At 39.5% G+C, this 26,428-nt stretch overlaps 1 protein-coding gene across 1 annotated transcript in view; it reads right to left on the reverse strand.

Moving 5' to 3' along the window:
- rnf13 (ring finger protein 13) overlaps window positions 1-26,428 on the reverse strand; it is a 36,539-nt gene that overhangs the window by 6,061 nt on the left and 4,050 nt on the right. The window contains exons 5-9 of the mRNA XM_086088555.1: window positions 22,969-23,091; window positions 4,864-4,951; window positions 2,477-2,567; window positions 2,284-2,389; window positions 2,027-2,120 (exon numbers count right to left, since the gene is read on the reverse strand). Of these exons, the coding sequence (XP_085944681.1) occupies window positions 2,027-2,120; window positions 2,284-2,389; window positions 2,477-2,567; window positions 4,864-4,951; window positions 22,969-23,091 (502 nt within the window). The remainder of the gene's footprint in view (window positions 1-2,026; window positions 2,121-2,283; window positions 2,390-2,476; window positions 2,568-4,863; window positions 4,952-22,968; window positions 23,092-26,428) is intronic.

Consider the following 26,428-nt stretch of genomic DNA (forward strand, 5'->3'; position numbering starts at 1 on the left):
ATTGGAGGTACAAGATGGGGCCAGAGACCGCAAACTTTTTGTCTCACATGATAGTTCTAACAAATTACAAAAACGGACATAAAAACAGCTCATTCAAATGTAATATAAAGTCACTCATTTAATAATTCAATGACATTGCCTCTTTCAGTCAGTATGCGGATTTTAGCTTTTTCAACTAGCCGGCTCTTTTAGCGGTCTTCATCAAATAAACACTAACTAATACATTCCATCACATTGCTCATTTGTGGACCCCCTACATCCTCTTAAGTCATCATTTGCAAGCCTGCTTTAAATGTGATTAGCCTCGCAATTGCTGTCTCCTCCCTGTCAACCAATACTGTGACTCAGCTGGCAAGACCGCAGAGAGCGAGCGAGCGAGAGAGAGAGAGAGAGAGAGAGAGAGAGAGAAAACAATTCCCCATCGCCCAGCAGACTGATGCAGGATACTCGCTGAGCACATATGACGTGCCATAATATCAATCTAAGCAGCACATGTTGTATTTGGCTAGCATGGGAAAGAACAGTGTGGCTCACAACCTCCTGAATTGCAGATTTACGATGGAACGCCTCATTATGCGATTCACTTTTAAAAGATCCCCAGCAGGGACTATTGTAGTCGGGGATTCTATTTAAATACATGAGCAAAATTCAAGATTGCAAATTAATATCCTGATTACAGAAGTTTCTCATCTGTTGCGTGAAATTCAGATGAGCGTAACTTTCAATCACCTCATTTGCAACAAGTGGTTCAGTTCAGTAAATATTTTCTAGATTTCTGGTTGAAAAAATCCTACGGAAGAGGATTCTAGATTTCTGGTTGAAAAAATCCTACGGAAGAGGATTAGGGCCAGTGAAGAGAGAAAACAAAGTTTGGCAGGATTCTCACTTTATTCTCAGAATTCTCATTTTAAAGTCAGAATTCTGACTTTAAATTGAGAATTCTGACAATCTTAGAATTCTGACTTCATTCTTAGAATTTTCACTTTAAAGTCAGAATTCAGTGATTAAAGTCAGAATTTTATTTTATTTTATTTTATTTTTTACAGAGTTTGCAGATTGTAAGTAGTACCTAAATCTACTTTATCTTCGCTCAACAATTTATTTATTTATTCCCAAGGAAAGACATTGCTTATTGCGCCAGTGGCCTTTTAAATACATTTGAACGGCGGATTTACGGATTATGTGTCAAGGAAACTTGAAGACTTTTTTTTTTCCATGGACAACATGATTTTATTGCCTTTCCATTGTGTTGTGGCCTTGGTCGGCGTGTAAGTCATATTTGAAAGTATTTTCACAGATTTGGTAACAGTATGGCAATTATGTTATTAGGCTAACGACTTATGTAACAAGATCCTTGACTGTAATACGCTATTGTCAGTCACTTGCAACGGAGAGCACAAAAACAACCTTACAACCTAAACCACATTCGACTAAATTATGCAAACTTAAGTGTGCTTTAAAATGGATTTCTGTGACATTCACCAGTCTCAAGAAATGATTTGGACAAAGGAATGCCCTAAAGAATGAGGCAAGAAGTCGTCTTTCTTGTTTACAAGTACTGCGATACACCACACACTGCCATGTGCCGGTTATTGTTTTTGCTTGATTGTCAAATTACGCACAGCCTGGCTGGTATGTTTGCTATGACGTCTGTTTACACAGCTGACACATCAAACCTGATCGGCGTTTACCCGCGCAGAACCCCGACGAGCGTCCCACATCGGAAAAAGTCAAACCTATGTGTCGCCAAACAACTCCACTTTGCTCCCATTTTGGCCTGACAACACATTCTTAACCATCAGTCATGTGTCCACCTCTGATCACCCAGGGAGAGCTTTCAAAGAAAAAAAACGTTTTGAGACGATAATAATCCGATTATGTGGAAGCATGATGTGTCAGTGTGCATTGGTGATCACGCTCATCTGCGTCAAACCGTGAGAAAGCGCATGCAGTAAAAAAATAAATAAAAATCAATCAATCATTCATTACAATACTTACAGGAAAAAGAATAGAAGAGGTAACTTACCTTTTTTGTACTTGTGGATGGGAAGTTTCTTTAACTGATCTTTGCGCAGGCGGCTCCTCCGAGCCCTGTGGCGGTCTTGGACAAATTTTGTGATCTAGGAACAATGAGATCATAAGTCTCCTCATGGGAACGTTACTTCAGGTTATTTGCATATCACCAGCTTTTAGTGACAATGAGTGTGAAAATGGTTGGCAGTGAATGAGGGAATTAAATTGCACTTCCTTTATCCCAACTTGGAACCTGAACAAGATACTTACCATGAAGACAACAATGAGGATGAGGCAGATTCCAACGATGATGAGGAAGGGGATCAAGTAGTACTCAAGAGGCAGGCTGAAGTCTGGCATGAGGGTCACACGACCCCTAAAACACCGGTTACAAATTCGAAGCGTGAGAGCCATCAACAACAGTTACTATGCCTTTTGTGTGATCCAATGAACATCAACTTACCCTTTGTCAAACAGGTAGTCCTCTTTCAAAGAGTTGGCCGTCTCTTCGCTCACAAAAACAGAGGGAATATCAATCTGCTTGATTATATCCACTAAAAACAAGAAATGGAAAGAAAAAAAACACATCAACGGTACATGGCAAACTCCATACATTGAATTGACACCAGAGTGACCACATGCCAGTGTTTTATGGCAAACTGATAGCTCAGCTTGGCCGTCCAAATTTAGCCCAAATAAAAAACAAAAAAAATCTGCCTGGAGTCACAAAACAGTTTGTTAGTGTTATCCTAATGGTGTACTGAGGGCCCAAGACAGAGCTGCACCATAACACAAAATGATGCAGCATCCAATGCTTTGACATTCATTTTCTTCTACCTTTTGTCATTCATTTTTAAATTTTTGTCATTCTTAGTTTTTCCAAGAATTTAGACTTTTCTGCCTTTTTGTCAATATTTGACAATTTTATAGACATATTATTATGGTAATTTTCTGCCTCTCTTCCTTTCTTTGGATTTTTTTCTGCTTTATTGCTAGCAATTTTCTGACACTTTGGCAATTTTGTGGACATTTTATGGTAATGTTTGGATTTCTTCTTTTGTTTTATGACATTTTTTGAATGATTTCTTTAAAATGTATTATTTTAAAGAAATCATTCAAAAAATGTCATAATAACAATAATAGTAATGATTATGATTATTTTATTTTTATTGGCAATTTCCCCCCAAAATGTTAAATAATTTTCTCTTTCTTTTGTTTTTGGACCTTTTAAGTTACTTTTTGAACATTTTATTTTCTGCCTTTTTATTCAATTGTCTGATATTTTTGGCAATTTCCTGGACATTTTATGGTAATTTTTCACTTTTCCTCTCCCTTAATGCACATTTTATGGTCACTTTTTGAACATTTTGGACAGAAAGTAGCGGGAACATCTGCGGCTTACAGTCGGGTGCGGCTTATATGTGTAACAAACTCGAGTATTCCCCAAATTTAGCTAGCGCGGCTTATAGTCAGGTGCGGTCAGGTCCAGAAATTACTGTATTCATTTTTTATCTAAAGCATTAATTCATTTGAAGGAACTTTTATCTAAAAAATACAAATAAATATGTTACAAAACATTAATTTTGACATTTTTTTTAGAGAGATACACAGGAAACCACAGCAGAGGGACCAGAGAGCCACATGTGTCTCCAGAGAGTAGGGTGACTGACCAGACGTCCTGGTTTAACTGGGAAAAGTCCTGGGTTTTAAACGCCTTGTGTCCCGGCGGATTTTGCCAGCCCCGTTGTTTTGTCCCACTTTTATGCAGATCCCATCCCGGCATTGTGAAAAAAGTAGCGGCTTATAGTCCAGAAATGACTGTTTGTCAATCACACAGCTGTCACAGCGATTCAGACGATAAAACAATTAAACGCACTCTCACGTTTATGTTCTCATTAATATCTAATCGCTAGCAGATGTGTTTTTGTCATACCAGAACTAAAACTACTTCCTGTTTTCGTGTCTTAAGGCTCATGGGTAATGTCGTCCTATTTGCCTAACGCTGCGGTCGCCAATGCAAGCTGAGCTTTTCTAGCAGCATATTTCCAACGTTACAATGCGGGACGGACGCAAGGTAAACGGTTCAGACGGCTTCCAATAGTTGCCGAAAAGGTTGGATAATGGTGAGTGCATTGTCTTGTTTAGCGCTCAACCAAGATAGCATTTAGCATCAGCTAACACAATCACCATTTTCATCTTGAAAATGTGCAGAGGATTGTATATTGCCTAGAAGAAACTCAGTCAAATCAGAAATAAAACCTAAATTGAAGAGTTATCCTTTATAGCTCATGTTGAATTCTCGAATGTTATACATTTTGATCATAATTCAAATAAAACTAACTTGGTGGCGGCAGGCAAAGTGAACAGCATGTAAAGGAAGGGATGAGCTGTAATTAACCGTGTCATCTTTGGCTTCTGCACATCTGACCAGCTACTGTGCATGAATTTGCAGCAATTACAGGAGCTTCGCAATCAGAAAACACCAGGAGCTATCAGGCAGGCGTGAAAAAAAAAGGGGGGGGGGGGGGGGACGACGCCACGCAGGTACAAGAAGAAACATGCCCGGCAGGTCTGCAACAGAGCGTGTGCCGCATTTGAGAGAGAAAAACAAAAGCACCTCCACCATGATTCATGACTACGCTGCGCCGCTTTCAAGTGAGGACAGGGGACAGATACTATCACGTGATTAAAATGGGCTGTGCTCAGCCGCTGCGGGGCATCGCAACATTCCGGGAAACATCTTAGGACTTGACAAGGATTCCTCAACTAAAATGTCCTCGGGGCTTGGTAAGCAAGTAGCTGTGGTGGATGCGGAGTGCTAATGTATGGAGACGGCGCGAGTAAACTTACGATCATTGGATCCCATGCTGATCAAGTCGTCCGAGTCCACATTGTGAACAATGGCTGCCTTGTAGCCAGCTTTCTGTGCATTGAGGACCTGGCAGAAGACAACATTTGCATCCTGGTTAACTGATAAGATACATCGACAGTAAGTTTATCTAGAAAGTAATCACAGTCCTTAGAGGGGAAGTCAAACCCCGCCCCCCCAAAAAAATATTCTTGACAATATTGCGTTAGTGGAATATGAATTAAGCAATTAAATCCAGCACTTTTTAATCAATATCAGAAGGCGGCCATTTTGTGACTTGCTGCTGAGTAAAAATGACATCACAGTTGCTCAGGTAACAACCAATCACAGCTCAGCTTCAGAAAACAGGAGAGCTGTGCCCTGAGCAACTGTGATGTCATCTTCAGTCGACAACAAGTGACAAAATGGCCGCCCCCTGAGATGGATAAAAATGGCTGGATTTTTCCACGTAACTCAATCAGATTGGAATGTCAAACGATAACATTTTTTAATCACATTTTAGAATTTTAATCAGAATTAATCGCTTAATAAAAAAAGCCTTTTTTATCAACATTTTTTCCCCGCCAAATTTGAAGAGCACTGGTTGTGTTCATTCTTTTGACATTTAGTGTTATGAGGACGTCTTCAACATTTTTTGAATCACTGCACTCGCTCATCCTCCTCTAAAAAAATGACCCCAATATTTTGACATGAGCAAATATTCTAAATGTGATACGTGAACATTTATTAAATGCTTTACTTTAATGCATGTAATTATGTTTATTGCTAAAACACAACTTGTGCTACCTTAAACATTCGCTGTCACACTAAAGGATAATCTATGGGCAAAATTAATAGTGCGATTTATCTGCATTAATTTAAGATTAATCACAAAAAAATATTGCATTAATTAACCAGTTAACGCTTTAACTTTGACAGCACTAGTTTAAATGTTTACGGTTGACTTCCACTTTAACACCCTCATTTTTTTTTTATGTTCGAGCCTTATTGCCAAATTCATTCATACAGCCATTCTACACAACAAAATTCCCACGTACGTAATTATTCACAGACTTTGCAAAATTAAGCTATAAAGGCCACATGGAGTTTGACCAAAGACATCAGAAATACTCTCTGACCATGAGCGATAAAATTGAGATGAAGAATGAACTCTTCGGTGTAAATGCCAGACAACATGTTTGGCGGAAACCAGACATCGGTCATTACCTAGCCAAAACAATCCCTTCAATCAATCTATACTTTCTAGATGTACTGCAAATATTCTATTACAAAACGTAGTCAAACAGGTAGTGAAGTCAAAGATAACAGGTCAAAACCTGTTATATGTCCTGTCAAAGTACAGGATTTGACAAAACTCAGGGAGCCCATTCCCCGAGAGTCCGTACAAGAAACAACATGTTTGGTTCACACACACCCAACGCCCGGAGCACTTCTTCCGATACAATTAACAGTCAACTTGCCCATACACGTCCCTCTAAAACCCCCAGGAGACATTCATGAAAGAAAAACTATGGATGATCTTTGATACACAAGGAAAAAACAGGACCTCAACATGTGCAGTCAAGCTAAAAATACATGAGCTTGCCTCGGCCGCAGACGCGTGTCTGTACATCGATCTATACATCTATCCATAACGCCCATACAAGAGTTAAATTAAAGAAAAACATGAACATAACTTGAACTAAAATAGAGATTATAAAGGGGAAATCCTCTCGAAGGACTAACATCAATTCTGGAAGAATTGCCAAAACCGCTACACAATAAGGTTTCCCCTCATGTCCCAATACTTTCATTACAAAATGGCTGTGTAAGTTGTTGACTGAATTTCCACAGTGACTTATGCGGTTAAGAAAAACACGCATTTTCAAAAAGGATGCGGAGGGGAAAGGGTAGCGGCGGGGGATCTTCCCAGCGGTGGCAATGTTTGCTGCGTCATGGATGTGCAGGAAACTGAATGAATGAAACCGCAATGACGATCTCTCCCATGTGCGGGGCTCCGATTCAGGACAGAAGCGGCGGTATCCGGTTTAGCTATTGTTATAGCGGCCCGCTGACAGCAGATGCTGAGAAGGAAATAGGATGTGACAAAATAATCTTGGAATTATTTGTGTTCTTGCATTGACGCCGAGCGAGGGTGTTTCTTGAGGACTGTTGTACTGTAAAACTGCGCGATTAAACATTCTGATGATTTATAACACCAAGTATCTTGATTGACTGAAGAACTTTCCTTTGAAATGGTATGTGATCGTCATTTTCCACATCTCCCTCATTTATTTGTATTGAATGCGAGCGAAAAGAAGCAAAGACCGTTAGAACAAGATCCGATCGGCATTACTATGTTGAAGTAAAAGGCTGTCTCAACAGCTCAATTATTTTTTTTAACAGTTACTCGTTGCTACAACGTCTTCCAGTCAGGTTTTAGACCACATCACAGCACTCAGACCGCTTTAGTCAAAATACGTAATGCCATTCGCTTAAACACAGATAATAGCAGATCTTCAGTGTTAGTGTTTTCGGACCTCAGCGCTGCATTTGACACTGTCGACCATGATGTATATTACTTGATCGGCTAGAAAATTGGATGAGACTATCTGGTACAGTTCTTGCTTGTTTTGCATCATAATATAAAGGGAAGGAACTTTAAACAATCTGAGCGGATTAAAATTACATGTGGGGTTCCTCATGGCTCCATCCTGGGACCTCTTCTGTTTTACATCCACATCCATCCATTTGCTCAGATAATAGAAAATAGATGATCGCAAACATGCAGATGACACACATGTCCCCCCAGGTGACCATAGCCCTATACAACTTCTGTAAGCAATAGTCACATCCTCATTCAGACAGACGGAGAAAAAGCAGATACGCGACATACAATGTTGTCATCAGACAGTGCCGATTGTCATCTGCTGCATTATTTTTTATTTTTTTTTTAATGGAAAATCTAGCTCAAACCTCTGTATGTAAAATGACTCTGCGCGCGTGTGCACGAAGACATGCGTGGACGCTTAGGCAGAACAGTCCTGTCTAGTGTCTGCGCCATGTCATTGTAATTCAAAGAGCGTGCACGCATATGTGAGACAGTGTGTATGGAAGTCGGGCCAATGTGACTGCATGTGTTGGGCTATGAAGGTGTATTGTTTGGATGTATCAATGGCCACTGTGTGCATGCTGTCTGGATGAGGGACACACATGCGCAATTCTGGATGCGTGTGTCTGTGTTTTGAAAAGGAGAGCCGACTCCAGCAAGCGTTGTGTCAATTCATAGACTGCATAAAGATGAAATCAGCTTCGATTAAACACCGACAGAGAATGCTCATTTGCATGGCGTATTGTTTTCTAGAGTCGTTAGATGACACGAGCGCCATTTGTGCACTCTGTGCAAGACGAATTCATCCTCTGCAGAGATATGGACATTTGATACATTCCTGAGACTGGAAGAGGGAGGGCTCAAAAAAAGGAGAGCAGAAGTGAGAGAATGAGAAAAAGAGAAGTGGAACTTCACCGAGGGAAAAAATGTGCGCGTGGGACTTGAAACTCACGCATTTCTGCATTGCTGCGCTTACACTTGCAGACGAGTCTCTCTTTCCATACACAATCATTACTCGTGTAAAGTTAGCACACATTAATGTGTTTGTTGAAACCCACCAACTGAGAAGACATTCAATTCTTGTACATTTCTAAACACTGTCATACTGCACATAAGACATACCTTATAAGGTTCGATTGAAGGACGACTTTCCCTAGCAGTTATTCATTGCTACATTCGGGCCTATACAATTCTTCATCAATGTACTTTACATTAGAGACAAGCTAAGACACACATTTTACTTAAGAAGGCGGGTCAAAAGTAAGGCGTCTAAAGTTACCATTAATGTAGGAATTACAGTACACTCACTGCTTTCAAAGAAAAGTGAGAAAAGTGACATTTTTACTTCAAAGAAAAACAGTCTAGCCAATGACACCATCGTAACTACTTTTTCACTATAAGTGTGCACCAAATGTGTCCATTTTTCCATTTGACCCTGCTGAACTCTATGGGACATTTATGAGACTTTCATCTGTTTGGAGGGCGACACCCCATTCAGGCTGATTGGAGGTTTCTCACAAGGCGCAAAAAAACATTACGTTCTCACAGTGCTCACAGGAACACGATACTCGTCACGAAAATAGCATATGTTGGCAAAATAGCAGAAGGAGTCTGGTTAGGGGGTGAGGGACCTCTGGCTTTCATCAGATCACGGTCAGGTCAGGTCAGGGAGCAACAACAAAATCAGCGCTTTACTGTGTTGATGGTGCGCCTCAACGATAGATTGGCACAAAGGGTCATGACGCTTGAAGTCAAACCTCCACGTCCAAGTGTCTCTTGGGTGCGACAATTACCAGTACGTGCCTGAGACTAATCATAATACAACAATGTATCACCTCAACTTTCCTAACTTTGTAGGACTGAACAATCAGTTGACTAGTTGACAACTAATCACTCTGCGGAGCAGCAATACTTTACTAACATTAACTACCCAGTTGAACTATTTAATGACACCAAGAAGATCCACCCATGCGGAGCCTTTCCACTACACAGGTGCAGAAGACGGTCTAATGTGTCCAAAACGATTCATGTTCTTATTCTGTCTTGAGCTACGCTCACGCAGGACAGCGGCATAAACTACCACGAACCGATGTAGGTGTGCAAGAGTGTAATTAGATAAGGAAGCCTTAGCAAGAATAAACATTCACAGCTATACAACGGCCTAGCTCAAAACACTTATCTAATTATGTGTGCCCAAGAGGCCTAAATCCAACAACAGGAAATTGTTTATTTGCTTACATTTTGGTCTGTTCAAATATCCCTTTTTGTGAAACTTTATGTGAAAAAAAAAAAAGGTTGGGGACATCATTGATAAAGTGACTTGACTTTCATCACATCACTACAAAAAAAAAAAAAAATCTTTCGTCGCTTAAACACTTGTGCGTACAGACAATCTTTGAGTTTTTCAGGTTTGTCAGGTTTACAATATGCAAAGTGGCTTTATTAAGTGCTGGGAGAAACAATCATATTTATTAAACAACTTCTGAGTGAAAATTTGTTCTGATTCGAGGCCCACCTTTTGTGTTTGGATCAGAAGTGATCGCAGTGCTCACACTATGAAACGAAGAGGCTTTAAGGTGTCAAGCATGCCCAGACGCAGTACAAATTGTGCAATAAGAATGTGCCTTGCACGATACAAACAATACGTTGGTCTCTTCCCACATCTTGATACAAGATCCCCTTTTCATACAGATTTTCTGCAAATTTGATGCATCAGGATCACATTTTTGTCTTTAACTAATTCAATGCCATTGACGGCTATAAACATCAAAAATTCACTTTAATTATTTCTATTAGTTTAAAAAAAAATCCACTTTTGTTGACAAGAGAATACAAATCTAGAATTTTTTTTATTGTACATTTAGAACAGATGTAAAAATGTTTATTAATCGTGAGTTAACTAGTGAAGTCATGTGATTAACTCATTCACTGCCATTGACGGCTATAGAAGTCAAAAATTTATTTGAACTATTTCTATTAGTTAAAATGTTTTTCCACTTTTGTTAACAAGAGTATGAAAACCTAGAACAAATGTTTTATTGTACATTTAGAACAAATATAACCTTTGTGATTAATCGTGAGTTAACTAGAGAAGTTATGTGATTAATTACAATAAAAAAATGTTAATCGCCTGATGCCCCTAATTTAAAAAAAAAACAGATTATTAAAAATTAAGGGCGTCAGACAATTAAAATTTGTAATTGTAATTAATCGCATTACTTCAATAGTTAAGTCACAATTAATCACAAATTTTATATCTGTTCTACATGTACAATAAAAAAAAATCTAGGTTTTCATACTCTTGTTAACAAAAGTGTGGGGGGTGTGTGAAGTGAAACTAATAGAAATAGTTTAAATTAATTTTTGACGTCTATAGCCGTCAATGGCAGTGAATGAGTTAATTACGATTAAAAAAATGTAATCGTCCTGACGCCCCGAATTTTTAACAATCTTTTTTTTAAATGAATTTATGGCAGTGAATGAGTTACTTTGCCGATTGATCAATGACGTCATTAACATTAGAGCATTAACATTTACCTATGGTGGGCCACCACAAACTGACTACATGTCAATATTTAACTGTTGTAATAACTTTTATTGCTGCTGAAAGCCGCTCAGCTGCCTGTGTGGTCCTGGTGCGAGGCTGCTAATCGATACCAGGACCAAATTCCTTCGTGGTACGATCCTGCAAATACAGTGCCTCAAATGACTAAAGTCCCAGCAGTATGAATGCTCTAAGTTTGGGAATCGATCTTATTGATATCACCTCAAACTGTATCGATCCCCCCTCGCTACTCGAAAAGACATAATGGCCCTGTTGTCACTTTCACAGCACACACCTTTTGTTGTCTTAGTGTGTGTGTGTTGGCCAAAGTCTATAAGTAGTCGTCGGGGACTTTGAAGTTTTTGGACTACGCTGCGAAAATACGTCAACAGGAAGCGAAACGATCATATTTCAAAGAGTGTAACTCGGTTAACCCGCCTAAATATGACAATAACTCAGAGGGATTAGGCTACACAATATCGCATACACTGATGATGTCACAAAAAAATTAAGATGAAACTTGTAAAACTGCGGTGCAACAAGTTAGTCTAGAGCCGTGGATTGACGAGTGACCAACCTAGTGAGACAGATGTATGGGATAAGAAAGAAGAAAAATACGCCATCTTGCAGTGTAACTGCCTTTCCACTCTTCTAAAGCAACACTTGTGTAGAAATAGACCACTGATGGCAACATTGATCATTGCTACATCAACACAAAGTATGTGTGTGCTTGCGTGTCAACGATAACCGCCGATTCCCCCTCTCAACATGATCTCTTCCCTGATGCAGCAGTTAAAGCAGGTTGCCCGATGCTCTGTTTTGTTATGCCATAGCATCAAAATCCTTCCCCATTTCTTATTCCGCTCACATTCTTTCAATATATCTGGTATGGATCTACGCTGTGTTATATTTACAGTGGATGCACCAAGATGCTGTTGTGCTCACGCAAATAGGTGCGCACACACATCATTTTGCAACATCCAAATGTATTTTTCCACACAGTTTGGTTTCTTTTCATAAGGTATAATTAACTCATTCACTGCCATTGACGGCTATAGTCGTCAAAAATTAATTTGAACTATTTCTATTAGTTTTTAATTTTTTCCACTTTTGTTAGCAAGAGTATGAAAACCTATAATTTTTTTTATTGTTTTAGTACAAATATAAAATGTTAAAAAATGTATTACGATTAAAAATTGTAATCGCTTGGCGCCCCTAATTTTTAATAATCTTTTCTTTAAAAAAAAGAAGAAGATTATTATAAATTTAAACAAAAAAAATGTTTTGTTTTTTTAAAGAAGAAAAGATGATTAAAAGTTAGAGGCATCAGGCGATTAAAATTTGTAATCATAATTAATCGCATGACTTCACTACTCACGATTAATCACAAATTGTATATCTGTTCTAAATGTACCCAAAAAAGTATAGGTTTTCATAATCTTGTTAACAAAAATGGAAAAAAAATTTAACTAATAGAAATAGTTCAAATGATTTGTTTTAAGTCTATAGCTGTCAATGGCAGTGAATGAGTTCAAAAAGTAAATACATAATTAAATAATCCAGCACACCATACGACATCACTCTTTTCTGACTGATACCAAGAATGCAAACAGGAAGGTAGCAAGTGAAAGAGCATTAAAAAAAAAAACATGACCCGGTACAAAAATATCCATCCATTCATCTTCTTCCGCTTATCGGACAACTCTGACATTGACCAATTGATTTGGTTAAAAGTCAAGTTATCAACAAGCTTCATGCTAATAACTTAAATTTTATTACAACAGACCTAATGGTGCTAGTGTGAATGCTTCCTTTAATTCAGGGGTGCTCAAGTCTGGTCCCAGAGGGCCGCAGTCCTGTATGTTTTAGCGATTTCCCTCCTCCAACACACCTGAATGTAGTATGTTTCTGGTCCTGCTGAACGTGTTGACAAAATTGACGTCTGAACATCACACTTCAAAAATGCAAAGAATGAGAAATATTTTTTCCAAGTTACTCGTGTAAATAAATCACAACAAAGCAGGTAATCATCTTTAATATGTGTATTTTCTTTTTTGGGCTCCTTTAATATATTAATTAATGATTATATCTTCTCATCTTTTCTTACCATCTCTTTATGTCTTCCCAGCCGCCCTTTATTCCTTGCCTCCCTCCTTACCATCCCCTCCTTCATCTTCCTCCTAAGCACCCAACCCCCACTCCACACCCTCGCCTTGGGTACATTCGGAGGAATCTCGCTAAGGTTTGTAGCTCCAAGGTCCGGACGACTGATTAGATAGAGGGTTCACAAACCTGCAAATTGCAGGGGGGCGTCCAGTTCACTGATAATCCTGCACAGATGCAAAGTTATTTTATTGCGTGAGACTTTTGTTTGCTGTTTTAATGTGCCTGGCGTCATTATCTTCTTGCTCTTTCACACTTGTCTTTAGGGAGAGAGACAATCGTATCCGTTATCATATTGCGTGTCGAAACGGATCGTTCATTTATCAGATTTGGCACGACGCATCATACTCAGGGCTGTCCAAAATACACGTGCACAACATTTGCAGTACTGGCTCCATGCTCTATACACTTATCTACATGTAAAGGTGGTATCAGTTGTACTGCTTTAATATTCCACAGAAATTTTGATCTCATGCCACACATTTAATAAAAAATAATAATAAAAATTAGGGGTGTCGGGCTATTACATTTTTTAAACGTAATTAACTCTTTGACTGCCAGACGTTTTCAGAAAAGGGATGCCGTCAGTGCCAGCCGATTTAAGCATTTTGACTGATCTTTCAAGGTCCACAGAAAATGTTCTGTTTGGACTATGGAAACACCAAATGAAAGATTGGACTTTCATCTTTCATCAGAAAAAAAAAAGTTTGTTTCTACCTTATTCCGTTCTTTAGTAATCAACAATAGAAAATGGTTAGTTTGACCCAATTTCGTCTGTTTTGGACCAAAATACGGAGAAATCAAGCTTTTAGTGAAACGATATTATTTCATGCATTCTAGTGAATTTGACACTTCTTTTTGTCCATGAATGATGCCACAAACACCTAAATAGTGCTTTACTTCTATAAAACACTACCACCAAGAATGAAAAAGTGTTTTTTGATAGCAAAATACGTTTATTTACATTCAACAGTGTAACAATTTGACAACAATTTGGCAAACTATTTACAAATGTGTGCAACTGTGGTGCTATTTACAAATATGTGGATGTTTCAACGACAGTTTTTCTTTTTGTAACACTCTCCTGCGTGCAAGAAGACGCAACAGCATTTGCACAACAGATTGCCTCTTCGCGTGCTCCACTTTCTTGCAGGCCGTTTTTTCCGGGGAATAGCAAGTATATACTGCAGTGTGTGTTGCCATCAAGTCTAATATCAGGATCATGCTACGGTTTCGTTACGTCTCGCTTCCTCGTGTCCTTCAGTTGCTACACCGGGTTATAAGAGATGTTTTGATCCATTTTATCCACTCCATTCATGGTGGCATCGTAGTCCAGAAACAGTGTCTTCTCCGTGATCAGACTGTACCCGCTCCTCCGATGAATATGCATTGGACTCGGGGTACTCTTCATTGTCCGATCGAATGTCCGGTCGCGTTTTCCGGCCTTAGCAGCGGTAGCCGCGCTAGCCGTGCTTAGCCGGTGAGGCTTACTACGTGATCATAACAGTCGCGTCAAGGCTTCCAACTTTGGCGTCAAGCTCGGAGTCATCATCATCATCATCATCAATCTGCATTGGTCGATGCCAACTCTCCATCGCCCGATCGAATGTCCGAGTGTGTAGAAGTACCCGGTCGGCTATTGTGCGCGTTTTCCGGCCTTAGCAGCGCTAGCCGCGCTAGCCGCGCTTAGCCGGTGAGGCTTACTACGTGATCATAACAGTCGCGTCAAGGCTTCCAACTTTGGCGTCAAGCTCGGAGTCATCATCATCGTCGACATCAATGCGCTTTTTAGTATTGATTGATGCTTTCCGTCTTTGAAAAAAATGCTCAAGCGTGAGCTGCTTGCAACCGGTTGCTTGGTCCCGCCATTGTGGCTTATTCAGCCATGTCTCCTCAACACTCTAGCTCCGCCTCACGTCTTCTACTGACGCCCACGGTGGGCGGCCCATCCAACCTTGTGCAAAGAGAGTCATCGCTGCCCTCTAGGGGCCAAAACGAGTCTTTTACTAATCAGATCTGCCTGATACTTTCAGCACAGCTGCCCAAGGCTTTCCTGCACCCGTTTTCAAAAAAAAACAAAAAAAACATAGGGGACGTCTTTTAACGTCCTCGGCGCCCTTCCCTAGGTTTATGCTAAACGTTTTATAACGTTTATGGCAGTCAAAGAGTTAATCGCATGACTTCAATAGTTAACTCACGATTAATCACAAATTTTATATCTGTTCTAAATGAACAATAAAACATTTGTTCTAGGTTTTCATACTCTTGTTAACAAAAGTGGAAAAACATTTGAACTAATAGAAATAGTTCAAATGAATTTTTGACTTCTATAGCCGTCAATGGCAGTGAATTAGTTAATCGCATGACTTCACTAGTTAACTCACGATTAATTACAATTTTTACATCTGTTCTAAATGTACAATCATTTTTTTTCTAGATTTTTATTCTCTTGTCAACAAAAGTGGAATTTTTTTTTAACTAATAAAAATATATATATTTTTTAAGTTTGATACTCTTAACATAAGCGGATTTTTTTTATACTAATGGCTGGATCTTTTAGTTATTGATACAGTAATTTCATAATTCATAACATTTAGTTAAAATGAAAAAGATTTACTGTACTGTAAAAAAAAAAGAAAAAAAAAAGAGCGTGATATTGATTTGTGTTGGTCATTTTTCTGCCACTAGATGGCATAATTGCATTGGTAAGACATTGGTGACAGCTCAGTGCATTTTTCTTTTCATATTAACTCATTTGCTCCCCAAAATGTGGCGGCTGTGGCTCAAGGTGTAGAGACGGTCGTTTTAGTAACCAGAATGTTCGAACCCCGCTCTCCCCAAGTCATGTTTCGTTGTGTCCTTGGGCAAAGCACTTCACACACATTGCCTCCAGTGCTACTCACACTGGTGTATGGAAGGTGCGAATGTTTGGTGGTGGTCGGAGGGGCAGTAGGCGCACACTGCCAGCCACGCTTCAGTCAGCCTGCCCTACGGCAGCTGTGGCTACTTAATTAGCTTACCACCACCACAGTGTGAGTGCATGAATAATGCAACCACTGTGAAGTGTCTTTGAGTGTCCAAAAAAGCGCTATATAAATCGAATGCATTATTATTATTATTAAAACGTACAAATAAGTTCTATTTTAAATGTTTTAAGTGTCCCAAAGACGTATTTATACATTTTTGTAATGTTTTTTTTATGCTAGAGCATACAGAAGGCTTTGATGCAGCCTCTGAACTGCAAAGAACGGTTGTAGAAATGGTAGTTATTACACAAACGGCCAGCAGCTGGCAGCAGAGCAGAAGAGATCAACCAGGGCCATGTTGAAAAAAAGCTAATTTACTCACAATTCTAAATAGATTTGTGAATAATGATGAAACTGAGCTGTATTCTAATGCTAATTGCTGCAAAACGGAAACAAATAGAAGTATAAAATTGAATGAAGGCGATTTAATGAAAATGAAGGAAGAAACTAATCTTTCTTTTGGTAGGTTCCATGTTTTTATAGCATTCTGTGGGCCTTGCAAAATCAGTCAAAACCCAGTAAACCAGCCGGGAGCGAAGGGGGTTACGTCAGTGAAAATGGCTGGGAGCTATCTAGTCTTTAACATGAAGTAACTTGTGAAATTCCGCACATTTTTTAAATTGTAAAATACAACTTGACCGCAGTCTCCACAATTATATGCATTATTATTAAATGTATTACTGCTAAATTTTTACATGGACACGTCTGCTGCGTTGCGACTGGAATTCCCTCTACAGGCGTTCAAAGTAAGTAATCGCGTGCTTAAAAAAAATAATAATTTGCGGAACTAAAAAAAGAACTTTAAATTAACTCAAAATTCATGCACTAATTTTGACACCCCGAATCAAATTATTTTTCACTGCTCTAGTCATGATCAGTTCAGCAATGTATGTAGTTAAAGCAAATGACTTTGTGTGTGTGTGTGTGTGTGTGTGTGTGTGTGCAAACCCATGGGACCAAACTGTGCTTGTTTATTGCCACAACACATGGCGAGACAAATCCAGCCAGCTTTGAGAATCAGCACCCACAGACATTCACGAGTCATACATCCAGTCAGCTATAGTCATACGCAGTCATGAGACCGCGTGAGCGCGTGCAGGAAGCTCGATCATCGTGTTAATAAAAGCGAGGTCTGTATGTGTGTGCTTGTTATCGTGCATAGCTCCAGGGTGGTGAGGTCAGGGCAACACAACTTCCTTCTAGTAAGATGAGGTAAAAATAAAATAAAAATTAAAACATTAGAAAAAGTGAGATTACAAATGTTAACTTAAAGCGGATTCATATGGTTTCTACTTACTTAACTAGAGCTGAAAAATGGACCGTCGGCCACACCTTAGTCAGCCGAAGCGTTTAAGCAATGTTTGATCTGCTGATAAAAAAAAAAAATGAAGAGGAAGTAACACTGCCACTCCCAAAGCAAAGATATACCGAAGTACTTTTTTGTTGCCCTGCAGACACCATTTCAATGTGCAGATTCTCATGTTGAAACTTGCTGTATGGAGAGATGACTACATGACTTCATGTAATGAAAACCAACGTTTTTTTCCAGAATAAAGAAAAATAGCTAGCTGTATGATTGATTTGTTCATTACTTCGCTGGATGTGACCCCTTTAACGGTAAGCGACGATGAGAGAGAAAGAAAGAGAGATGTCTTTCACTGTATTGACTATATTATATTTTGTATCCATTGAACATTAACAAACAAGTCACCTTTAAATCCACTATTTGTTGCATCGTCAACAACTTTAAGGGGAGAATCCCAACGTGAGAAGTTCCCAATAAAATTTAGAACCTATCAGGTGATTCAGCTCCAAGATTGTGCCGAGCTTGTTCAGAAATGGCAGGAGGCAGGTGCGAGTGCATCTGCGCCCACAGTAAGAAGACTTGAAGGATGGCCTGGTGTCAAGAAGGGGAACAAACAAGTCACTTCTTTCCCGGAACAGACTGCCATTTTACAAAAGGTAGAGAGGGATTGGACTGCTGAGGACTGTGAGGAAGTCATTTTCTCTGATGAACCTTTCAGATTGTTTCGGTTAGGGGGTTAACCCTTGAAGCGCCCACCTCTGATAAAAACAGTAATAGAAGAAATACGAGCTAGGCTAACTGTTAGCTTAAAGGATAATGATATCGCATTTTCAAACTCTTGTCATTTTCATTGTCTTGAATGACTTGTGAGACGTGTTATACAAACACAAAACACAACCAGTTGCGCCTCTATTTGTGTCTGGCAACAGCGCAAGCTTCAGGTTGCGTCCTAATTGGCTACAATTCCGTTTCACGTCACAATTGCTGAGTCACTCGGCCTGGCTAAACTCGCTACTGACCACGCGCAAGAATTTTCAATCGGAAATACCGAACAGGTTCAACATTTACGATTTTCTCAAGCGGATCTGGTCCAATACCAGCAAACTGTGTGTCAAAACTTTTGGCCCCGGCTTGTCCATGTTACATAACTAGAACATTATGTCTCAATGTGTATAGACTTGAAAATGCATGCAAGGGGAACAAACACACAGCCAGTCTGCAAAGAATCTGACAATGAAGGAAGGAAGAAAGGAAGCTATGGGAAGGGGGTGGGGTGGAGGGGTATCAAGTTTCCTGTTCAACCCCCCTCTCCTGCATAGAGGTCACTGATGCCATGTGCTGCCCCGCCTCCCCCAAATAGATACAGAAAAAATCTCAGTACACAGGAAGTGCAACCCCTCTTTCTCTGGAGATTTGTTTTCTAAAAAGGAATCAGGAGGAATGCCACCTCTCTCTCCCCCTCTCAAATTCATTTTCTCGAAGTTTGACCCCTTTGACCTCAAAATGCACAAACCCCCACACAAATATGTTGAAGTGCTCACTCTTCACAGAAGGTTAAGTGGGCACGAGTCTCTTTTAATGTCCATTACGGCATCAGATCCATTATGATGTTGACTCATTGGATGCTAACAGCTAATGTACGGTATTAGGGGGAGGCTATTTGGAAATAACATAGGGGTGGCATGTTGAATGCTGACACATGCATACAAATGCTCGCACACAAAATGCCGCAGGTCGGGTAACAAATAGCATATTCTACCACACGGAAAGATGAAATATGACTACATTTAGAGGCATGTAGTCTTTATTCTTTGTAAAAGACAAGCTATATTACAGAAGCGTTCATCAAATCTTTGTATCAACATATGCCCCACACTGCCTCCTTGAGGTCTACGTGCACGCAGCAGGAGAAGTACATCTACTGTTCATCACAGGAAAACGGAATAGGATTCTGCGTGTGGAAGACCAATTGAACGCAGCTCAACTAGATTTTATAGGGCAAAAAATATATACTCTAAAGTAAGTGCTGGCCATAATAAGATCAAAGATAAAATGTTAAAATATAAGTAAGAATACTAATAGATCCCAATATTTGTTTGTGTGTACAGTACTGTAAAAGCAGTTTGAAATTTGAGTATAACTTGTGCCATGTCCAATAAGTTTGTGTTTTTAACAGGGTTGTGCACGAATCGGTGGTGACTCAAATTGAGCAGCAAATTGGCCGTTAAAAAACGAACTTTGAATGAGTAGTTCCAGAGTTGAGTCACATTCCGTCACAGCATTGTCGTGTTTGTTGTCACAGTGATGGCTACACATAAACAAACATGTCTCACGTGTATGTGACGTATATATGTGGGAGGAAAGTAAAAGCCCGCTGCCTTTGGAACCAATAATGTTTTGTTAGCTAGCTATCGAGCATTACAATCAACTGTTAAGCAGTCAACGAAGCCCAGCTAGGCTATGTTCGGATAAATAAAATTTAAAAAAAGAATTTACTGCTCACACTTCATAAAAAAATAATAAAAAAATCAGGTACCTGTTGCATAACATCATTACTTCATTGCTGGCCTCTAACGCCGTCACAGCAGCATATAAAAGGCTTTTAGCTTAGCGCTAGCTACAAACAAGTCATCAAGCGGATGGATTTAAATTTGGTCCAAAACATTAAGTGGTTCAAAGAAATGGATGGATGGACGAATACCCTGGGTTCTGCTGATCGACAGTGTACAGCGAAGGATCCTGGAGGTTAAAGTAAGCTATTTTAACTAAAATGTTAATGCATTGGTGTGACTGTTAGCGCATCGGTATACTCCGATATGAGCATTGGTAAAGCGCCTTGGACAAAATATGGTGTAGATAAAGCACTAGAAATGTGCACTTTATTTGCCATTATGATCAAATTAAATTTTCCATTTGTTGGGACATATGTTTTTCGGCAAAAGTACACTTAGTAACCACAGTAAACGAACGGGAGCGCGGATTTGGGCTACGAGTCCAGGCACAGGCCTTTAACAATATTTTATTGAAATAAATAAAACACATTTTCATCAACATTACAAGAAAATGACATTATCAAGTATTGGCACTCTGTATCGGCGAGTTCTCAAATGTACTGTAAATACTGAAAGAAAGAAAAAGGCATCGTTACATCCCTAAAAAATATAAAATTAGACTATGAATAGAGGTAAAAGCACTAATCTCAGTAAAGGGCTGCAGTGACAACGATCAAGGCGTATGTCTGTGCAAATCAGATCTGAGGCATGGAATCTGGTGTGTCTGTGTTTCAGGTAGGTCTTGGTCATAGACGGAATTTAGGAATGTGAAGCCATTTTAGCTATACCCTGACTTTCACATGTTTGTGTGTGTTGCGAGTGTGCAAGACTAGTCTGGTGAGGGTGGGGGTGGCCCTGCCTTGAGTAAATGGTTTGGAACAATAAATGTCCTCACAGGCAAAAAAAAAACAACAAAAAGCATGCAGTAAGACCTTATAAGGCTGTATGGCTGGTTTGTTCAGTCGCAAAAGACGAAAAGAGTGAAACGGGCAAACAGGCTCGGCTGGAAAAAAAGGACAGACTGATCTGATGGGAGGATGGATGACGCTCATCCAAGAAGGTGCAAATGAAGAGTAGACGCCGCCGAAGTGACTGATGAGGAGAGGCTGCCAAAATGCAGCATGCTTTGCTCGCCTCGAAACAATTACTAACACCTCCTCTTCCCTTTCTCCATCTCATTTTAAATCACATCTCCTGCTTCTCCATTCCTCTCACATCGCTTTTGACACAGCGTGATTAACACAAAGCGGGGAAAGGACATAACGTATTATAGAAAGCTGACTTTTTAATTGCTTGTATACAAATAATTGGGTCTGTGGAGTGCCTGCTCATTCATTAGGTCGGCCATAATATAACCACATAAATCTCATCACATTGCCCAACAGGCGTGTGTGTTTGTGTGATTTATTTATTTTTTGCGATAAGCGTTCTTGTTGCGATTGGTTCCGCTCGACGAGGCACCGTTTGTATAGCGAATTACATAGTTGCCACAGCAATTAAATGAAGACATTATATTTTGTCTGTGGAGCTGAATTCGGACAAACAAACTAAAATACCTACACAGCTCAAAGATTATTATTTTTTTAACTTTGCATTTAGCCTTGGTAAAGGTTTATGATAAACTTAATAGCCTTATATGATGTTAAAACAACACATCTATTGGTGGGCCAAAGTGTTTTTTATACTGAATAGACTGTATATAACATTTTCAGTTGTGTTTGTGTTCAATTGTTCTATGTATTTATTTGATCAAAACCATTCTCAATAGCATCTTTATAATTTTCTGAAATGAGACAAATAAAAATTATTTGAAGTTGTTTTCGCTGTCAGAGCAAAGAAACAAAAGGCAGAGGCGCATATGGAGAATGGCAGGTTGAGAGAAAAAAAAAAGCCCACTTCCTGTTTTCGTGCTATCGTTTCAGACAAGCTAAACCTCAAAACTGAGTACTAACAAGCGGAACATCACGGATGTTGAAATAACGTTTTTTTTTTTTTTAAGCATTTGCTTTTCAGTCACAACACAAAATGGTTGCAGTGGTTCTTAACTTTGTTGGAGGTACTGAACCTCACCGATTTCTTACGCGCATTCACCGAAACCCTTCTTTATTAAAAAAAAAGAAAGAAAAAGGATTGTTTTCAAATTAAATTAACAGGGAGAGTAGCCTTTTCATCGAATCTGGCTCTCTTCACTTTGAATTCTTAAAGTGTTGTCTTATTGTATTCCTCATCTCCATGCGTCTTAAGAAAGTGCTCCTTTAGTTTTGCTAGTTAGCTAGTTATGTTGGACTAGATTTGCTCAACTTGGCATTGCAAATCATGCAGGTAGGATAATGTCTCCTATCACTCAGCTCAACTCTATATTTATGTAACACTTCTACTGCTGTTTTCTTAAGATGGAACCCAGGAGCAGCAGATACAATGGGAAAAAAAAGGAGAGGCCCTAGAATTGAACCCTGTGGAACACCATACATGAATTCATAATGCACATATTCGTTCGACTAGGGATTACAATAAAGAAATCACATGACGTACCATCACAACAGTCACAAGTCGACGACTGAGCGCGTCAAATTCCCTGCAGCACAGATAGACCAAGCAATGTATCACCTGCAGCCAATGATGGCCTAGCAGGGCATATCATCATGAATCATTTGAGTCGGGTGTGTGTCTTGACCTCCGCCGAACCCAGGTTAAGAACCACTGAGTGCAATGACTGCACATGTTGCAGTATTAGTCTATTGAATGTGTTCCAATGCAAACAAAATAACCACAAATATAAATCGGAAATGGGGGGCAAAAAATGGGATAAATGTTTTTGCCATATTGCTCAGCATCTACTCTTAAGTCAAGGTACCATTGTATTTCACACAGGCACATCCTGTCGAAGCGGTTACGAAGGACAAACCTTTATATCAAAGTTGCAGTCAAAGCGTTTGATAAGGACAACGAAGGCACCCGTCAAGTTGTCCCTGGGCGGGGGCTCGATGGGCTCGCATGCATTTGCCGGTCGAGCGCCAATCAGGAAACCCTGTGGGGGTGGATGACATCATTAGTTTCTGTGGCATCACATCAAAAATGCAGGGTTATAGATGATCACAATACATTGTAACAGACTTCCTTTCAAATTGTTTTAATTTGAGTCATACGGTGGTTACCATTTCTGTCTCACGTTTGAGAGGTTCTGAGTTCAAATCCTTTCATGTTCTCACTGCTTGTGTTGGCTGTTACCCGTTACTCCGGCTCCCTCCCACATGCATGTTGTTTAGGTTCACTGAAGACTAAATTGTCCATAAATGTGAATGTGAGAGTAGAAGGTTGTGTTTGTCGATAGGTGCCTTATGATAGACTCGCGACCTCTTGCCCAAAGTCAGCTGGAAAAGGCTGAAGCTCACCTGCAACGCTAATGAGGACAAGTGCTATGTAAAATGGATGCATGATTGTCAGGGCTCACAAGTTGTTCCACTGAACTCGTCCTTCCTAAAAAATAAAAAAAGGACCTCTCACTTATGAAAGAGCCACGCCAGGAAAGTATATAATAAGTGTCAGATGCTGTTTCAACAGGAAGTGGGGTAAGTCGAGCACACTTCAAGATAACGGCTCAAAAACCACTATGTATATAGTCAGCAGTACAGCGCTTCCTCTCTCTCCCTCTCACAAACACCCCCCCCCCCCCCCCCCACACACACACACTTACTTCACAACAATTTACCAGAGTTACATTTTTCTTGTGTAAACTGCACATCAAGCCCCGGATGTGAGTAATTACCAAGCACCCTGGCCACCCTCACCACTGGCTGCCTCTTACGCTGGCGCTCCCTGACGTCACTGTACTACTGGCCTACTAACTGTGGAAACCGGAGCAAGTGCACCCTCTGTAGGACAAATAAGGCTCTACAGTAGGAGGAAACGGTAATGTGCTGAAGGGCCCGCTGTTGGCCAAATAAGGATATACAGGATGTAAGTAAGGAAATGACGGAGGGGAGCCTTGGTGCATTATGGGAAAAAACGTCACAGGATGGGGAAAAATTCAAACCCACATTCATGTGCATGTAAATACGCCACTTTTACACATATAATTAGACATTTTGCTGGATGAATATGAGAATATAAGTGTGAAAGCATATAATGTGGAAACGTAACTACATTCAGTGACAAGAGAGGTGAGTGTGAGTCTGACTAAAAATGTTCCATTTCAATTCAATTCAAAAAATCTATTTCATTCTTTAAAAGAAAAGAAAAAATGAAAGGGGACAGAAAGAAGAAACACTTGTGAAATCTCCCCTAATCAACACACACACAATAAAATAAAATAAATAATAATAAAAAAAGGTCAACACAAAATAAAATGACAGCCAATACAAATACATTCTATCTTATAGTGTTTAAAGGGGACATTATGAAATACAGTAAAATGTTTTGAAATATAGCCTGAAGCTTGAATACTAATACTAATGTTCAGTGCCCACCCACAAAGTGTGAAATTAAACAACCAAGTAAATAATTAGCTATCTATTTTTATAAATGTGTTTGTGATTGCAATTCCACCCCACATGACAGGGTGAAGCTAATTTACTGTGCCAGTCCGAATCAAGATGGAATGTAAATAAACAGAATACAATGATTTGCAAATACTTTTCAACTTGTCAACAACAAAGACAAGAATTTTAGTGTTCAAACTGATTAATTTAATTTGGCTTGGAATTGCTATGGTGTCATAAGAAGGGATGTCCCTGAAAAAAACATTGCATGGATGCCAGTACATGTTGCTACGAAATCTGTGTGGGGACCTTTCAGCATCAATGGCGCGCCTTCACAGATGTGTATTGATAGTTCACATTAGACACAAACGGTGATGCAATCTTGACAGCGTTGCCTGTTGCTGTGTAAAATCTACAGTTGCAGCAAACCTGCTCCTTTGCAGAGCTCTGTATAAAACGTGGAGTTCCTCTTAATGAGGGACCTTCTGCTGCAGCTCTGATGTGAGGTCTCTGTATAAAAGAGGCTGAGAGCACAATACAGACAGCATTTTCTCCTTGCTGTTTTCCATGTACAGCTCCACCAAAACCTCTTGTTGTCACTCTGAAATCACTCCCATTTGATGCAGCGAGATGTCACCACAGCGCACTGCTCACGGGGGAAGGTGCCCATTTTGTGCACTGGGGCACATGCACGGAGGATGGTTTGGTTGATGCACTACATTGTGTGAATTGCAGTGTGAAAAGGCCTTTGTCCCATTTTAAAATAACTTTCCTAAAAATGTACTTCAAATGTATTTATTTATGTTTTTGTTTTTTTTAATAATTGTTTATTTATCTTGAAAAAAAATGTGGCTACATTTTTTTATTATTTTTTTATTTTTAGGTTTATTTTATTATCACATCAATTTCTTTTTTTGTAATCTCATTCATTTAAAGTAGAAGTCGACCCCAAAAATCACAGCTCAGCTTCAGAAAATACGTGAGCCATGAGCTTCTGTGATGTCATTTTCAGTTGACAGCATGTGGCAAAATGGCCGCCCCCTGAGATGGATAAAAACGGGTGGATTTTGTTGCTTAACTCATACTCCACAAACGCAATATTAATCAGAATACTATGTTTAGACAGCTGCATAGAACATTTTTGGGTAGACTTCCCCTTTTAAAAAACAAAACAACCACCCTGGCTTATTATGTTCAAGGTCACAGATGAGCTCGAGCATTTCCCACCCGACTTTACCACTTCAGGTAGTGTAAAAATTATACATTTAAAAAATGTATATTTACATTAATATATATATATTTTTTTAATTGACTCTGTCAATCACAGAGTATGTCTAGATAACCATTGACGGTCACACCTATGGCCAATTTTAAGTCTTCAAATAACATACCATGCATGTTGTTATGTGGGTGAAAAACGAGAGTTCCCAGAGACAAACACACGCAAACACAAAGACATTTGAACCCACATCCTATAACTGTTATGCCAACAAGCCAGTCACATGCCCCACTGTGCCGCTGCCTGTTAAAATCATATTTAATGACGTGTTTCACAAGTTTCTGCTTACAATTACTGGCCAATGCAAAACCTCTATCACCATCTTTTGAAAGTTAATTTCAGCCACTTTTTATTTTTTGATCCCCTGCACTAACGAGCGGAGCACAGCGTTCTGTGGGTTGACACTTGTGGTGTTGTTTTGGAAACGGGTGGCAAGCGTACACAGCAGCAGTTGTGTAAGTGAAAACAGAGAAGGTTTTGTTTGGCCGCCTGTTGCCCTGAGGGGAATCCTCAGTCTTGTGTTGCCTTGTGATGCAAGAGGCACTGCTGCAGGCATCATTCCATTTCCAAAATAGTAAAAATGCTGCAAAAAAACAGTTTCCAGACTC

This window comes from Leptonotus elevatus, chromosome 11, assembly GCF_054856555.1.
Source record: "Leptonotus elevatus isolate MCC_2025b chromosome 11, RoL_Lele_1.0, whole genome shotgun sequence".
Lineage (NCBI taxonomy): Eukaryota > Metazoa > Chordata > Actinopteri > Syngnathiformes > Syngnathidae > Leptonotus > Leptonotus elevatus.